Source organism: Callithrix jacchus, chromosome X, assembly GCF_049354715.1.
Source record: "Callithrix jacchus isolate 240 chromosome X, calJac240_pri, whole genome shotgun sequence".
Classification (NCBI taxonomy): Eukaryota; Metazoa; Chordata; class Mammalia; order Primates; family Cebidae; genus Callithrix; species Callithrix jacchus.
Window position 1 is genome coordinate 93,364,933 of NC_133524.1, and position 13,509 is coordinate 93,378,441.

Consider the following 13,509-nt stretch of genomic DNA (forward strand, 5'->3'; position numbering starts at 1 on the left):
GTGAACTTGTAACAAAAAAGAAAATGTTAATTTCTTTTTTATTTGGCATATCCAGCATACTGTAAAACGTTGCACTTTGTGAACACATCACGCAGTAATCCCAGGTAAAGACCTGTCTTTAGGAATGTGAGCCTCCCATTGATTCCTCTACAGCTGCTATCCTTACTTAAGAAAAAAAAAAATCCTTGAGGTTTGTGTTGCTTTTTGTTCTTCTAGCTTGTCCTTGAGTTGTGTCATTTCTATCTTATAGTAGGTAAAAGTGTTTAATGGATCAGCATGATAATACAAAATTTTAATTATTTTTCTTATGTGGCATAAAGTAATCCCAGAAATTTTAAAAGAAATCATTGTGACCTCTTGAACTATCAACATTTTACCTTCTGTGGCTGTTTGTTTGGAACCTTGAGACTAATATTTCTTCTAAGTTGTTTACATCATTGACATGTAAGTAGTTCTTAAAAACGTGTAGAACAAAACAGATCCAGTATGGGCCTGATTTATAAAATGCCATGTTTTTCTTTCTTAGTCACTAAAACAATAAGGATTAATTTACTCTGTAATTACCTAAATATCCTGTACAGCCTTTTCATAAACTTGTTTGTGAAAAATACTCATTTATTCTAAGCAGAGTAATCCTTAAAGCTAAAAAACTCCCAATCAGTATGAACATCAGTGGACAACCCATCATCTAAGGATTATAGAATTAAAACATCCAATACAATGAGAAAACTTGATACTTTATGCTGTATTTATGCTTTGTTTCTAAGTAAATCCTTGATTTTATTTGCAGCTTAGTCTAGTGTGAGAATTATATTAAAGCACTAGATTCTCTGGGTTTTTTTTTTTTGTCCTATGCTTTAAAAATTTTTACCATTCTAACTGTGGTATCTCTTTTGTTGTGTGTCTGAAAAGGAAATGCAATATGTAAGCAAATAAAATTTTTCATATTAGGATTATGTGGTCAGATTTTTTTTAATAACTCAGGATAAGCACAACCTTGAGAATTCTTTTCTGATGGTCCATGCAAGTAAAGGAGGATAAAATGTGCTTCCTCCTTTATATTAATTTACATCAACAATGCCTAGAAATAAATATAATCTCACAAATGAATCTTTCAAGAACATATTTTTGTAACAAAGCAAAGAACAGAATGATGATAAAATAATCACAGTAACTTGGGCAATTATCAATACTTAAATGAATGTTCTTCTCTCATGAAAAGAACAGTTCATTTTGCCGCAATCATTTAGACATTTTTGAAAATACAGACTAAGGCTTAATTTGGCACTTTTATTGGTCATCCTACTTGCTTTTAAAATATGGAGCTCATTTTAAAATCTAGAGCACTGCTGCTAGACCACATTAAGAACCTACCCCAAAGTTTTCAAAACTTTTAAATGGGTTATAATAAATTCATTCGTTTCACTTGTTTAAAAAAAGTATATATTTACTAAGAAATTACTAAAAAATGTGTTGTTGTTTTCTTCCAGATCAGAGATACTAAATCAGCAGATCAGAAAACAACCCTTTTGCATTTTATTGCCGACATTTGTGAAGAAAAATATCGAGATATCCTAAAATTTCCTGAAGAACTGGAACATGTAGAAAGTGCAAGCAAAGGTAATTGATTTATAACTGCTTTGAGATTATTTCTTGCCTATGTGGTTTAAATGGAAAGATTAAAGGATCTGTAAATATTATTCATGAAAGTACTTTTTGTTTATTTACTAATATAAAGCAGGAAAATAGTTTCCAGTAGCTTATATTTGATAGCATACTACATTTTAATAACCTATTTTGTCTTACATCATTTTTTTACCACTGTTACATTATTAAAGCTTTCATTTCCCTGATTAGATAATATGTTTGTACTTTTATCTGATAAACATTTAAGTGGATATTGTTTGCAAAGGAACCATATATAGGGCTCTTGGTTATATGACAGTGATTGTGAGAGCTTTTGCTTGAGTGTGGTTAAAATATAGTAGATGAGAAAAAATTTGTGTATATATACATACACACAAATGTGTTATAAAATAAGGATGCATGTGAGAAATGATGCAGGAAAATATAATGTCCTATGGTTGAGGTGAGGAGGAAAGTACTTTTGAATGGTTAGATAAGAGAAGGCTTCATGGAAGAGATCAAAGGTGAAATAGGAGGTTAGGGTTTTACAAACATGGAAAAGAGGTTGAGAAACATACGTGAAGAGATGTTGTATATGTTGTTTCCAGAGGGAAAATAACATGAGCAAGGCAAAGCGGTAGAATGTTTTAGGGCAGGTGAAGGGAATGGTTGACTGTAAGGCTGAAGCAGTAAGGCATTTGTCTCTGAGACTCGGTGTCAGGCTAAGGAGTCTAGTCTTGATGTGGTAAGCAGTACAGCATCATTGAAGGGATAAAATGGGCACGCTGTGGCTCCTGTGATGAACAGGATGTGGGAAACAAAAATGTCTCTGAGATTTTAATTCAGGATAATTAGCTTTGTCAGTTAGTAAGTATTACATACATTTCCAAGAGGCTGAAAAGTGAAAGAAAGGAAGATCAAAGAAACATTTGCTGAAGATGAGATTATGTGTGTGAAGAAGTGCATTTTCCCTTTTAGATAAGAGAAGTACACCATAAATCTTATACTTGAAATTGCAGTGAAGTGATTTCATTCTGTAACTCTGAGGACTTTTGGTAAGGACTTTGTATATGTTTCTCAAGTTTATTACGAACCATATAAACCTGTTAACTTTCCTTTTAAGTTAAAAATAGTGAGTCTATAAAACCCAAAATATTCTTTGAATAACACTGTGCAGTGGTCGTCTCAGCCGGTCTGGTATTGTCAATCAAATCCTCACCATATTTCTTTAATTTTATCAAGTTTGTATCATTTTGTGGTCCAAAGAAAGAAATTACACAAGAAGATAAACTATGATTATATTGTATTATTTTTTTTTTTTACTATTTTCAAAAAACGGTATGATACGGTGGAAAATTACACAAATTATAACTATAATGGCAACTTTCTGGTAATAGCTCTTCTAAAGAATTTCTTCTTTGATTTAAAAGTACAGCTTTCTGACTAGAAGCATATTTACTAACATGTAGCTAATGTGGAGTAATAACAACATTTTAAGCATTTGTATTATAATTTGAAAATGTATATATAGCACAAAAAAGGCCAGTCCTTAAATTAGCTCATTTTGTTGCTGTTAGTACTTTTTGATTGCCTCCTACCAGAATTTTTTTCTAAATTTTCTTTGTTCAATATGTATAATCAAATTTTATGACATTTTGGAAAGAAGTATATCAATAATATATTCAAGCATAATGTTCTGTGAATTTTATATTCATAATTTTTAATTCTTATATTGGGGATAGTTTACATAAATATATATAGTTTACATGAATATACTTATATGTAATATATTGCATACCTATATGTGTATTACACTATATTATAGTATTACTACAGTAATATTACTATATAAGTGTAATACACATAGTGTACTATAATATATATTATAGTAATATTACTATAGTAATATTGCTATATAGTAAGATTACTATAATATATAGTATCTATATGTTACTATATTACTATACTATATAATATCTATATAATATTACTATATAGTAATATTACTACATTACTACATTACTAATGTAGTAATATTATATAGATATTACTATACTATATAGTAATATTATATAGATGCTATATAGTATAGTAATCTTACTATATAGCAATATTACTATAGTAATCTTACTACTTACTACTATAGTAATAATACTATAGTGTCTATGTAGTATCTATATTACTAGTAATATAGTAATATTACTATATAGTAATATTACTATACATACTATATAGTATCTATATATAATATTGCTATATAGTAATATTCTATATAGTGTCTATATAGAATATTACTATATAGTAATATTACTATATATACTATATAGTGTCTATAATATTACTATAATATATATTATAGTAATATATAGTAATATACTATCATAATATATACTTATATACACATATATTACATATATACTTATATTACATAATACTTACACATGCATATACACATATATTACATATATACTTATAGTAATATAGTAATATACTATAATATTACTATAATGTTACTATAGTTATATAGCTATATTATATTACTATAATATTACTATAGTAATATTACAATATAGTAGCATTACTATAGTAATATACCATGGTTATATAGTAATATATTGCACATATACTTATATGTAATCTATTTACTAGATATATATATCACACACATATATCACTCAACAGGTATTTATATGTACCTCAATCAACAGTTATATGTAGATGTTATATATAACTATAGGTGTTTACATGTGATCTAGCAGTTTCACTACTAGGTATATATCCAAAGAAATGGAGATCAGTATATCAAAGGGATACCTGTATCCCAATATTTATTGTAACACTGTTCGCAATAGCTAAGATATGAAATCAGCCTAGGTGTCTATCAATGGATTAATGAATAAAGAAAATGTGGTATATAGACACAATCGAATACTATTTATCTATAAAAAAGAAATAAACCCTGATAAATCCTGTCCCTTGAAGTAACATGGATGGAACTGGAGGTAATTAAGTGAAATGAGCCAGGCACAGGTAGACAAATATCGCATGCTCTTACTCATATGCAGGAGCTGAGAAGGTTGATCTCATGAAGATAGAAAATAGATTGGTAGTTACTACAGGCTGGGAAAGGTGAACGGTAGGGGGATGAAGAGTGGTTGGTTAATGTGTACGAACATACAGTTAGGTGGAAAGAATAAGTTCTGGCCTGATGCAATGGCTCACACCTATAATTTCAGCTACTTGTGAGGCTGAGGTGGGTGGATCACTTGAGGCCAGGAGTTTCATGCTACTTGCAGAGGCTGAGGCAAGAGCATCCCTTGAGTCCAAGAGGCTATGGTGTGTTATGATCACACCACTGCACTCTAGCCTGAGCGACAGAGCAATACCCTGTCATAAAAAGAATACGTTCTAATGTTTGATAGCAGAATAGATTGACTGTAGGTAGGAATTATATATTGTGTATTTCAAAATAGCTGGAAGAGAAGATTTGAAATGTTCCCAAATAAAGAAATGATAAATGTTCAAGGTGATGGATGTCCTAAACACCCAAATTTAGTCATTATACATTCTATGCATATAGCAGTATATCACATGTACCCCATAAGTGTGTACAAATATCGTGTATCAAACAACTTTAAAAAATAACTATGGATATTTAACTATATATTTGTATAGAGTATGTATATACATATATATGTATATATATATGTTTTATATAGTTATATAGAGAGATATTCAATAATATTGTATACTTTAGCCACTACCACTACTGACGATAGTAGATTGTAGAACTTAGTCTTTTGAGTTAGATACTATAACTTTGTTTTCTTTTCTTCCCCCCCTTTTTTTTGAGATGGAGTCTTGCCCTGTTCCCCAGTCTGGAGTGCAGTGGCGCAATCTCGGCTCCCTGCAACCTTTACCTCCCAGGTTCAAGCAATTCTCCTGCCTCAGCCTCCTGAGTAACTGGGATTACAGATGCACACCACCATGCCCAGCTAATTTTTGTATTTTTTTAGTAGAGACGGGATTTCACTGTGTTAGCCAGGCTGATCTCGGACTCCTGACCTTGTAATCTGCCCACCTTGGCCTTCCAAAGCGCTGGGATTACAGGTGTGAGCCACCACGCCTGGCCTGACACTATAACTTTCTAATCCTAGCTTGCTCTGCTACTTATTAGTTTTATAATTTGAGCCAATAATTTAACTTCCAAGATTTTGTTTTCTCAAATGAGAATTTCTGTAAAATGAGAATGATAATAACAATAAGATTAAATCAGTTAACGTAGGCAAAGCATCCAGTAAAATGTTTGACACATAGTAAGTATGCAGCTGTTGCTGGACCATTACAGTAGTAGTAGTAGTAGTATTGATACACTACTAAGAATATTATAGTTGTTTCTTTTGTCTTATTAGAAGGGAACAATCATAAAGATATCTTACAGTTCCTCTAGTCTTAGTAAGTATGTATTATATTCAATTCTATTTGTTTGTTTCCTATTCCTGGGCTTTTGGTAAATCCTTTCATATATATTTTTCTTTATTTTATTTTTTATCTTTATTTTTTGTAATATCATCAACTTCTTTTTTCTAATCCATTTCCAGAGCAAAATCTCTCTGCTCTATTTTGATTATTCCTGATTTTGTGCATTCTTCCTGCCAGTGTATTCAAAAGACTGTTGTCAAAAACCCTCTTCCTATCTCACTGTTTGGGCCATAGCAATCCCTATTCTCAAATTATTTTGACTAGTTATTTTTCTTTCCCTGTAAAATTCAGACTGAGAATTCTCAACTCAAAAACTTCTTAAGCACATTCTGCCTGCTTGCATCCCTCTTTCATTTCCTCCTAGTTCTCATTTCAGTATACCCAGACATACAGTCTCTTGAGCCATTTTTATTCCTTTATAATAATCCTGTCTCTGTGTACGATTTCATGCTGCATCCTCTGCCTGGAAATTTCACCTGCCCTGTACTCTAAGACAACTGACTATCATTTGTCAAATCACTGTTCGGAATCTATTTCCTTTTTCTTCTTCTTTTTATTTATTTATTTTTTATTTTTTTTACTAAGGCCTTAGGAGAAAATACTTTTTTGTATTTAGTCTGCAGGAAGAAACAAAGCATTGTAAAAGGTCAAGCCAATTACCTCTTATTTATATTTAAACACTTTTCCTTGGTATTTGAGTCTAACTTGTCTTGTTTACTTAATATACATTCCAGCCCTGATTGAATCACATTCCATCACATTCAGGACTGTGTATAACATAGCAAAAAGCAAAAAATAGGTCAACACTGTATAATTCATTTGCTTTGATGATGGACTATCTCCTTGTAAAATGATCCCCCTTCTTTTCAAAAACAAAACGAGTACTTTTTTTTAAAACTGGAGTGATACAGATAAGACAAAACTAATTCAGTTAATGAATGAATTATATTGTCCATATTGAAAGAATAACTACCAATATCTATTTTCATACTTTTGTGTTATTAGAACCCATGTACCTACTTTGGTAGAGTAAGATCTTTTCTGTGTGGTATAGCAAATACCAAATTTATTTTAGTTTAGTACTGAAATTACAGGCATCAACGTTACTGGCAAAGGGGAAAAAAAATCACCTTGATGTGAAAGGCAAGCAAAAAGAAAGAAGTATGTGGGTTCCATGGAAAAATTATAATTACATTTATTCCTTGTAAAGCTAAGCTGCTAAAATTGTGTGCTTCTTGGGAGATACAAAACTATGGTATAAACTTGGCATATTTTTCTATGTCTCTGTAACTCAAAGATATTGGGGAAAACCACATCATTTTTACATTAAAATGGATATATAGTATGGAGTAAAATTCAAAATCCACATAAATTTTTAAAATAAAACAGATGACTTCAAAGAAATTTCCCACTTGTGAGCAGATACCTAAGGGAATATTTTCAGTCTTCTCTTCCATTAGGGGTACTTTGGTGGCAAAAGTTTATGAAGTATTGCCTGAAGAATTAGAGAGCAGTTTTGTTTTGGGTTAGGTTTACTTATTTATTTAGCTTGTTATTCAGTTAGTTAGTGTCTATTGCAGGAAAAAGGGAGGAAAGTAGGCAAGGCGAGGGAAGAGAGTGCATCACTTCTTTCTAAACATTCTCATAGGCCTTACGAAGTTCATTTATTCAGTAGTAATAAATGTGACTTTATTACCAATAAAGTTAATAAAATAACATTGCTCTGGTCATTTTATTCTTGGTTAAATTCTAAATCTCCAGGTCATTTCATTCAAGATTGGCATACCAATTAGTCTTTAGAGAAAGAAAATGGTTGTTATAGAGACTCTGATGTCTTTAAAACATTGAATTTTTTTTGTGAACCACAATTATTTTTTCCCAAATGATTAATTTTAAACATCATATATGTGTGTATATGTACATATATATAAACTTACATCTAATAGATATAGTTTAAAATATTGCTGGTTTATTAGACATATTTGATAAGCCTTTATTCCCCCTGTGGCTATAACTTTAATTTTCAGCTTTGAGGATTTTTTTACTGTTTGATTTAAAAACCACTCCAGTTTTATAGGTCAACTCCAGGTATTAAACCAAAGGGTTAGTAAAGTTTAATTAAAATTATTCTATTAAAAGGGGGAAATTATATTAATGTATTTGAAGGTACTAGTTTTCCTAAGGTTTACATACATCTAAAATGGGTTTCACTTCGTTAAATTGGTGCCATCCTACAAGATAAAAGCTAGTTAAGTTTGCTCTGAACAGTGTTAACTTTTTTAATGAATTCAATAAATTATTCTAATTTTAACAATCAACTATACCTTTTGATATCTGCCATGTTTTGATATCTGCATTAATTACTGATTAGCTGTTTATCCACTCTGACCTCTTCACAGGATTAACAAGGCAGTGTTATAGGTGAAAATCTATGGCTTTATTACATAGTAGTATTTCTTTTTTATCTAAACAAACAAAGTAAAATAATAGCAAAGTAAAAATGTTTGGGGGGAAGAAACAAAAAAAGACAAAACAGTTTCAGAAACTCCACAGCTGCTTGAAGCTTTAGAGATTATCTAGTCCCTGCTAAAAGGACCCAAGGAGACATTTTATCCAAAGTTATTTTACAGCTGAAGAAACTGAGATGCAGAATGATGAAGGACTTGCCCGTGATCACACAGCTGGGTGGTAGAGTCCATGTACATTTGGAGACCTTGTCTAAAGTTATTACATATATTTCATCCACATTTTTACTTTCATTGTGGTCGAAAATATACAACAAAGACTCACGCTCACATATTGGAAAACATATAGAAAGTAGATGCTGACCAAATAAAAAACTTCCTGCAAGTGTAAATGCTACTTTCTCTGTAGTTGTCCATAATCTCTCTCTGGCTCCATTTTAACAGAATTAGCCATTCCTTCCTCTGTGTCACAGCAGCCCTTTTGCCTTATTGGTAATAGAGCACATACCATATTTGCACTTTGTTTTTAATTATTTGCTTCTATCTGTACCTCCTGTTGAGTTTCTTAGTGATAGGGACTGTATTCCACTTGTCCTTACAATCTCAATTCTATCACAGAACCTCAGTCGGAGGGTCTCAATCTATGTCCATACCACCCTAAATGCACCTGATATTGGAAGCTCAACAGGGTCCTGCCTGGACAGTTCTTGGAAGGGACATAGAAGTGCTCAGTAAATGCTTATTAAATTGAGTTCATCACATATCATTTTTGTATGGCAGGCATATTTCAAAATAAGACACTGTGGGAGGTTGACAAATAGAGAGTAACAGTCTGAAAATTACTGTTTACCATAAATTTGAGAGGAATAGCAAGGTAAATTAGAATAAGGAGGACACTGGTATTCAACAATATTTCCTAGTCCATACTTTGCTTCTTCAAGGGAAATAGTTAAAATTGGAAACAATTGAGATAATAATGGAAAAGACCTAAACTTATAGATGCCACTAAATCACAAAGGTTTATGTTGAACGGTAAGGACCAAGTCACAGGGCCAAGCAGAGTGACCGTCTCAATGTAAAATGTAACTAACCGCTGAAACATCTACACTTTATACTAATAGCTGAAAAAAAATATTTTCATATTGTCTACTATTAGTTTCAATAAAAAATCTTTGAGTTTTTAAATAATCTATTAAATAAAAATACATGGTGCAAAATCCTACTGTTTTTAGAGCATTTAACTTTTACTTATAGTGACTTACAGGACCTAAGATACAAGAAAGTGATAAACTAAGGTTTCCTAACAGATTTAAACTTTGAGTTATAATCTAACTCTTTAGAAGCACGGAATGATATACCAATATGACAAAATGTCAGTAGAATTGTCCTTCCTTAAATCAGCAGTCTGAGTAAAATTAAATATACATATTACTATATATTTTTTTGAGATAGAGTCTTGCTCTGTCTCCCAGGCTGAAGTGCAGTGGCATGATCTTGGCTCACTGCAACCTCCACCTCCTGGGTTCAAGCAATTCCCCTCTCTCAGCCTCCCAGGTAGCTGGGGCTGCAGGTGCTTGCCACCACAACCGGCTGATTTTTGTATTTTTACCAGAGACAGGGTTTCACCATATTGGCCAGGCTGGTCTTGAACTCATGACCTCAGGTGATCTGCCCACCTCAGCCTCCCAAAGTGAGCCACCGCACCCAGCCTTACTACATTATTTTAATAAAAATGTTGGGCCGGACATGGTGGCTCACACTTGTAATCCCAGCTACTTGGGAGGCTGAGGCAGGAGAATTGCTTGAACCCAGGAGGCGGAGATTGCAGTGAGCCAAGATGGCGCCACCTCACTACAGCCTGGATGATGGTGCAAGACTCCTTCTCAAAAAAAGTAAAAAGTTATTTGTTCAAGTTTCTTTGGATTTTTTTTTCATATATAGAATTTCAAGTAGCTTAAACAATTTTTGCTGAATTCATTGTATTTAGGGGAATATTGTTAGATTATAGGGAATCAAATACATATTTATCTACATAAATTTTCCAGTTTTTAAGACTTTTCTTCTTAACCATCACCATGTCACTCCTAATTTTTTTAAACAAAATGAGAGTTCCAAAACATTCACAGAATTTTTAGTTTATTTTTATTTTTGGTAAGAACACTTAACATGAAATCTAGCCTCTTAAATTTTTAAGTGTATAATACATTATTATTGACTATAGTTATAACGTTGTACAGCAGATCTCTAGAGCTTACTTGTCATTTAAGGAAGGTGAATAAGCTCGGGAAAATGTATTTTTAATGTGAAATGTCAGAAGGACTTAGGAAAGAAAGTCATGTTTCCTTTTTGCTGCTCAGTAATCTAGTCATTACCAAACAATGTTTTCAATGCATAACATATAAACATTTCATGATTCATTTTCATTTCTAGAGGAATCTATTGGGTGAAAACAGTATCTTCATGTAGCAATGAAAGGAAGCAAAGATCATGGCCATTTGGATTTGAGTGAAGTCTTTCAACACAAATCAATGATTTGATAGACTTCTATAGGTATTTGTCAGGGTTCCTTAGCTTTTGCATCTCAGAATCTACTTTTGCTAGGGAACTGTATACATAGCTCATCTGTCTTACCCTCTTTGTCTCAGAGCCAAGGCTTCTGCCCCTTTTCCAATCTGAAAAGCCTCCTCCTTGTCTCTGTCCTTCTGAGCCTCATGTATCTTGTTAAAGGCCCACTTTAAATTCCACCACTCTGTAAAAAGCTTCCCCAACTATTCTACCTTTCAGTGGCTTCTCAGTTTCCTCCATAATACTTTGAACCTTTTAGCTGATCCTGTACTCTCTTGCACTACAGTATAAAGGTTTCTGTATTTATGGCTGCATAGTGGCATGATGCTTTCTCAATTATGTATGATATCATTAGTCTGCTTTTTCAGGACAAAATCTGTGTCACAGTGTTATAGACAAAATCTGTGACACAGTGTCGACATAGTAAATTCAGCTCAGTGAGTGCTTATTAAACATCATCCTGATCCTTGTTGCTTTCCTTATTCAACCCTTCAGTGAGATTTTCTGAGTGTTTGGAGTAACTAAAATATATTTGCAGATATTTAATTTCAACTTCTTACCCATTAAACAAGTAGAAAACTAGGTCTTCAAAACATATTCTTTTAAAGTGATTGTTTAGAGCCAAAGAATCTATGATGTTAGAAATCATTATAATATCATTATAATAGTTACTCTTAGGGTAGGTTCATGATTCGAATGGAATATGCAGGGGCTTCTGGAGTACTGGTCATGTTCTGTTTCTTAATCTGGATCCTAGTTACATGGGTGTGTTTGGTTTCTGCAGATTTATTCAGCTGGTCACTTATATGCACTTTTCTTAATATATGTTTTACTTCACCAAAGCAGTTTTAAAAGCCAGGCATTCCCATTTTTAATATGTGCAATATGAAAAGTGAGGATGGTACTACATTTTACTTCACAAAGTCCTCTTGCTTTTACCCATGCTTAGTTACAGTGATCACATGCGTTGTATAAGTGTAAACAGGCAGCTGCTATCAGAGTTGTTCTGGTGTTATCCTAAATAATTATTGTTAACAAGTTGTATGTCTCCTGAAGATTTTATCCAAACACCTTTTTTTAGCCTAAGAGTGGATGGGTGCACTTTATTTTAAAAAAGAAGAAAGAAAAAGACGCACCAACCACATTATGTACCACGTGAAGATCATGGTAATCTGTATTATACTTGTCAATATTATGCTGTTTTATATGTCATTGAATCTTTGGCACATACAGAGCTAAAATATTCAGCAATAACCTGTCACTGCTGTCATTTTTATTATTTGATCTTTGCTTCAATGTCAGTAAATAGAATATATGGGAATATTAGTCAGCTTTAGCTCATTGTGGATCCAAGCTTGTTAGTTAAAAAGTAAATATTCATATATCAAATGTTGTACTTTAACTTCTGAAGTAAAACACAGGGACATACTTGATACAAGAGGTTTAAGTACTGTTGTTGAGTGGCATCGTCAAGGGGCAGATGTGAGAGTAGGGGAAGCAGGAAATGAAGAACTAGCTTTCTGCTGCCACAGCAGAATCATAAGAAAAGCTGGATCATACCCTGAGTGGAGACTCCCTTGTATCACTATGGAAATAGGTGGAATCCAGGAATCAACTTGGTTACCATTATTGTAGTTTTCATCACCACCAATCCCTCTGATGTGTTCATCAATAAGGATGAGCCTGCTTAAGAGATGTAGGGATTAGGGATTGGGGAGGATGCCAAACAGTATCAGAGTTACCTGAGCAACACCCTCCATTTTCCATGTTTTACACATTTTGAGTGTGATTTGAACACAAGGACCAAGTCATGGGCAGTACCATTGCTGTTGTGATTTCTTGAAATTAACTGGCATCTTTTGCTGGAGTATGGATTCTATAGGTTGATGACACAAATTTAGCAAATATAACATTTCCTCGTGCCAAATTTATATGACTCAAACTCTTTAACAGTATTTTCATGTAAAACAGTCAGAAGTCTTAGCCAGTTTTGCATTGCCATAATAAAATACCACAGATTAGGTAATTTATTTCTTTTCTTTTTTTTTTAGATTAAGTAATTTTTAAAGAAAAGAAATTTATTTCTTACAGTTCTGGAGGCTGGGAAGTCCAATATCAAGGTGCTAGTACCAGGCGAGGGCTTTCTTGCTCTGTCATCCCATGGCGGAAGGGTAGAGGGGTGGAAGAGTCAATGATGGTATGTATATGAGAGAGAAGCAAGAGAGAGTACAACTCGCTTTTATAGCAAATCTGCTCTGTGATAACAAACCCACTCCTGTGATAACCATATTAATCCATTTATGAGGGCAGAGCCCTCATGACATTATTACCTCTTTAAGACCCTATTTCTCAACATCTCCACACTAGGGAT

At 32.9% G+C, this 13,509-nt stretch overlaps 1 protein-coding gene across 6 annotated transcripts in view; it reads left to right on the forward strand.

Moving 5' to 3' along the window:
• DIAPH2 (diaphanous related formin 2) overlaps positions 1 to 13,509 on the forward strand; it is a 933,611-nt gene that overhangs the window by 479,339 nt on the left and 440,763 nt on the right. For all 6 annotated transcript variants that reach the window (XM_078363563.1, XM_078363565.1, XM_078363567.1 and 3 more), the window contains one exon: positions 1,491 to 1,620. In XM_078363563.1, coding sequence (XP_078219689.1) covers positions 1,491 to 1,620 — 130 coding nt within the window. The remainder of the gene's footprint in view (positions 1 to 1,490; positions 1,621 to 13,509) is intronic.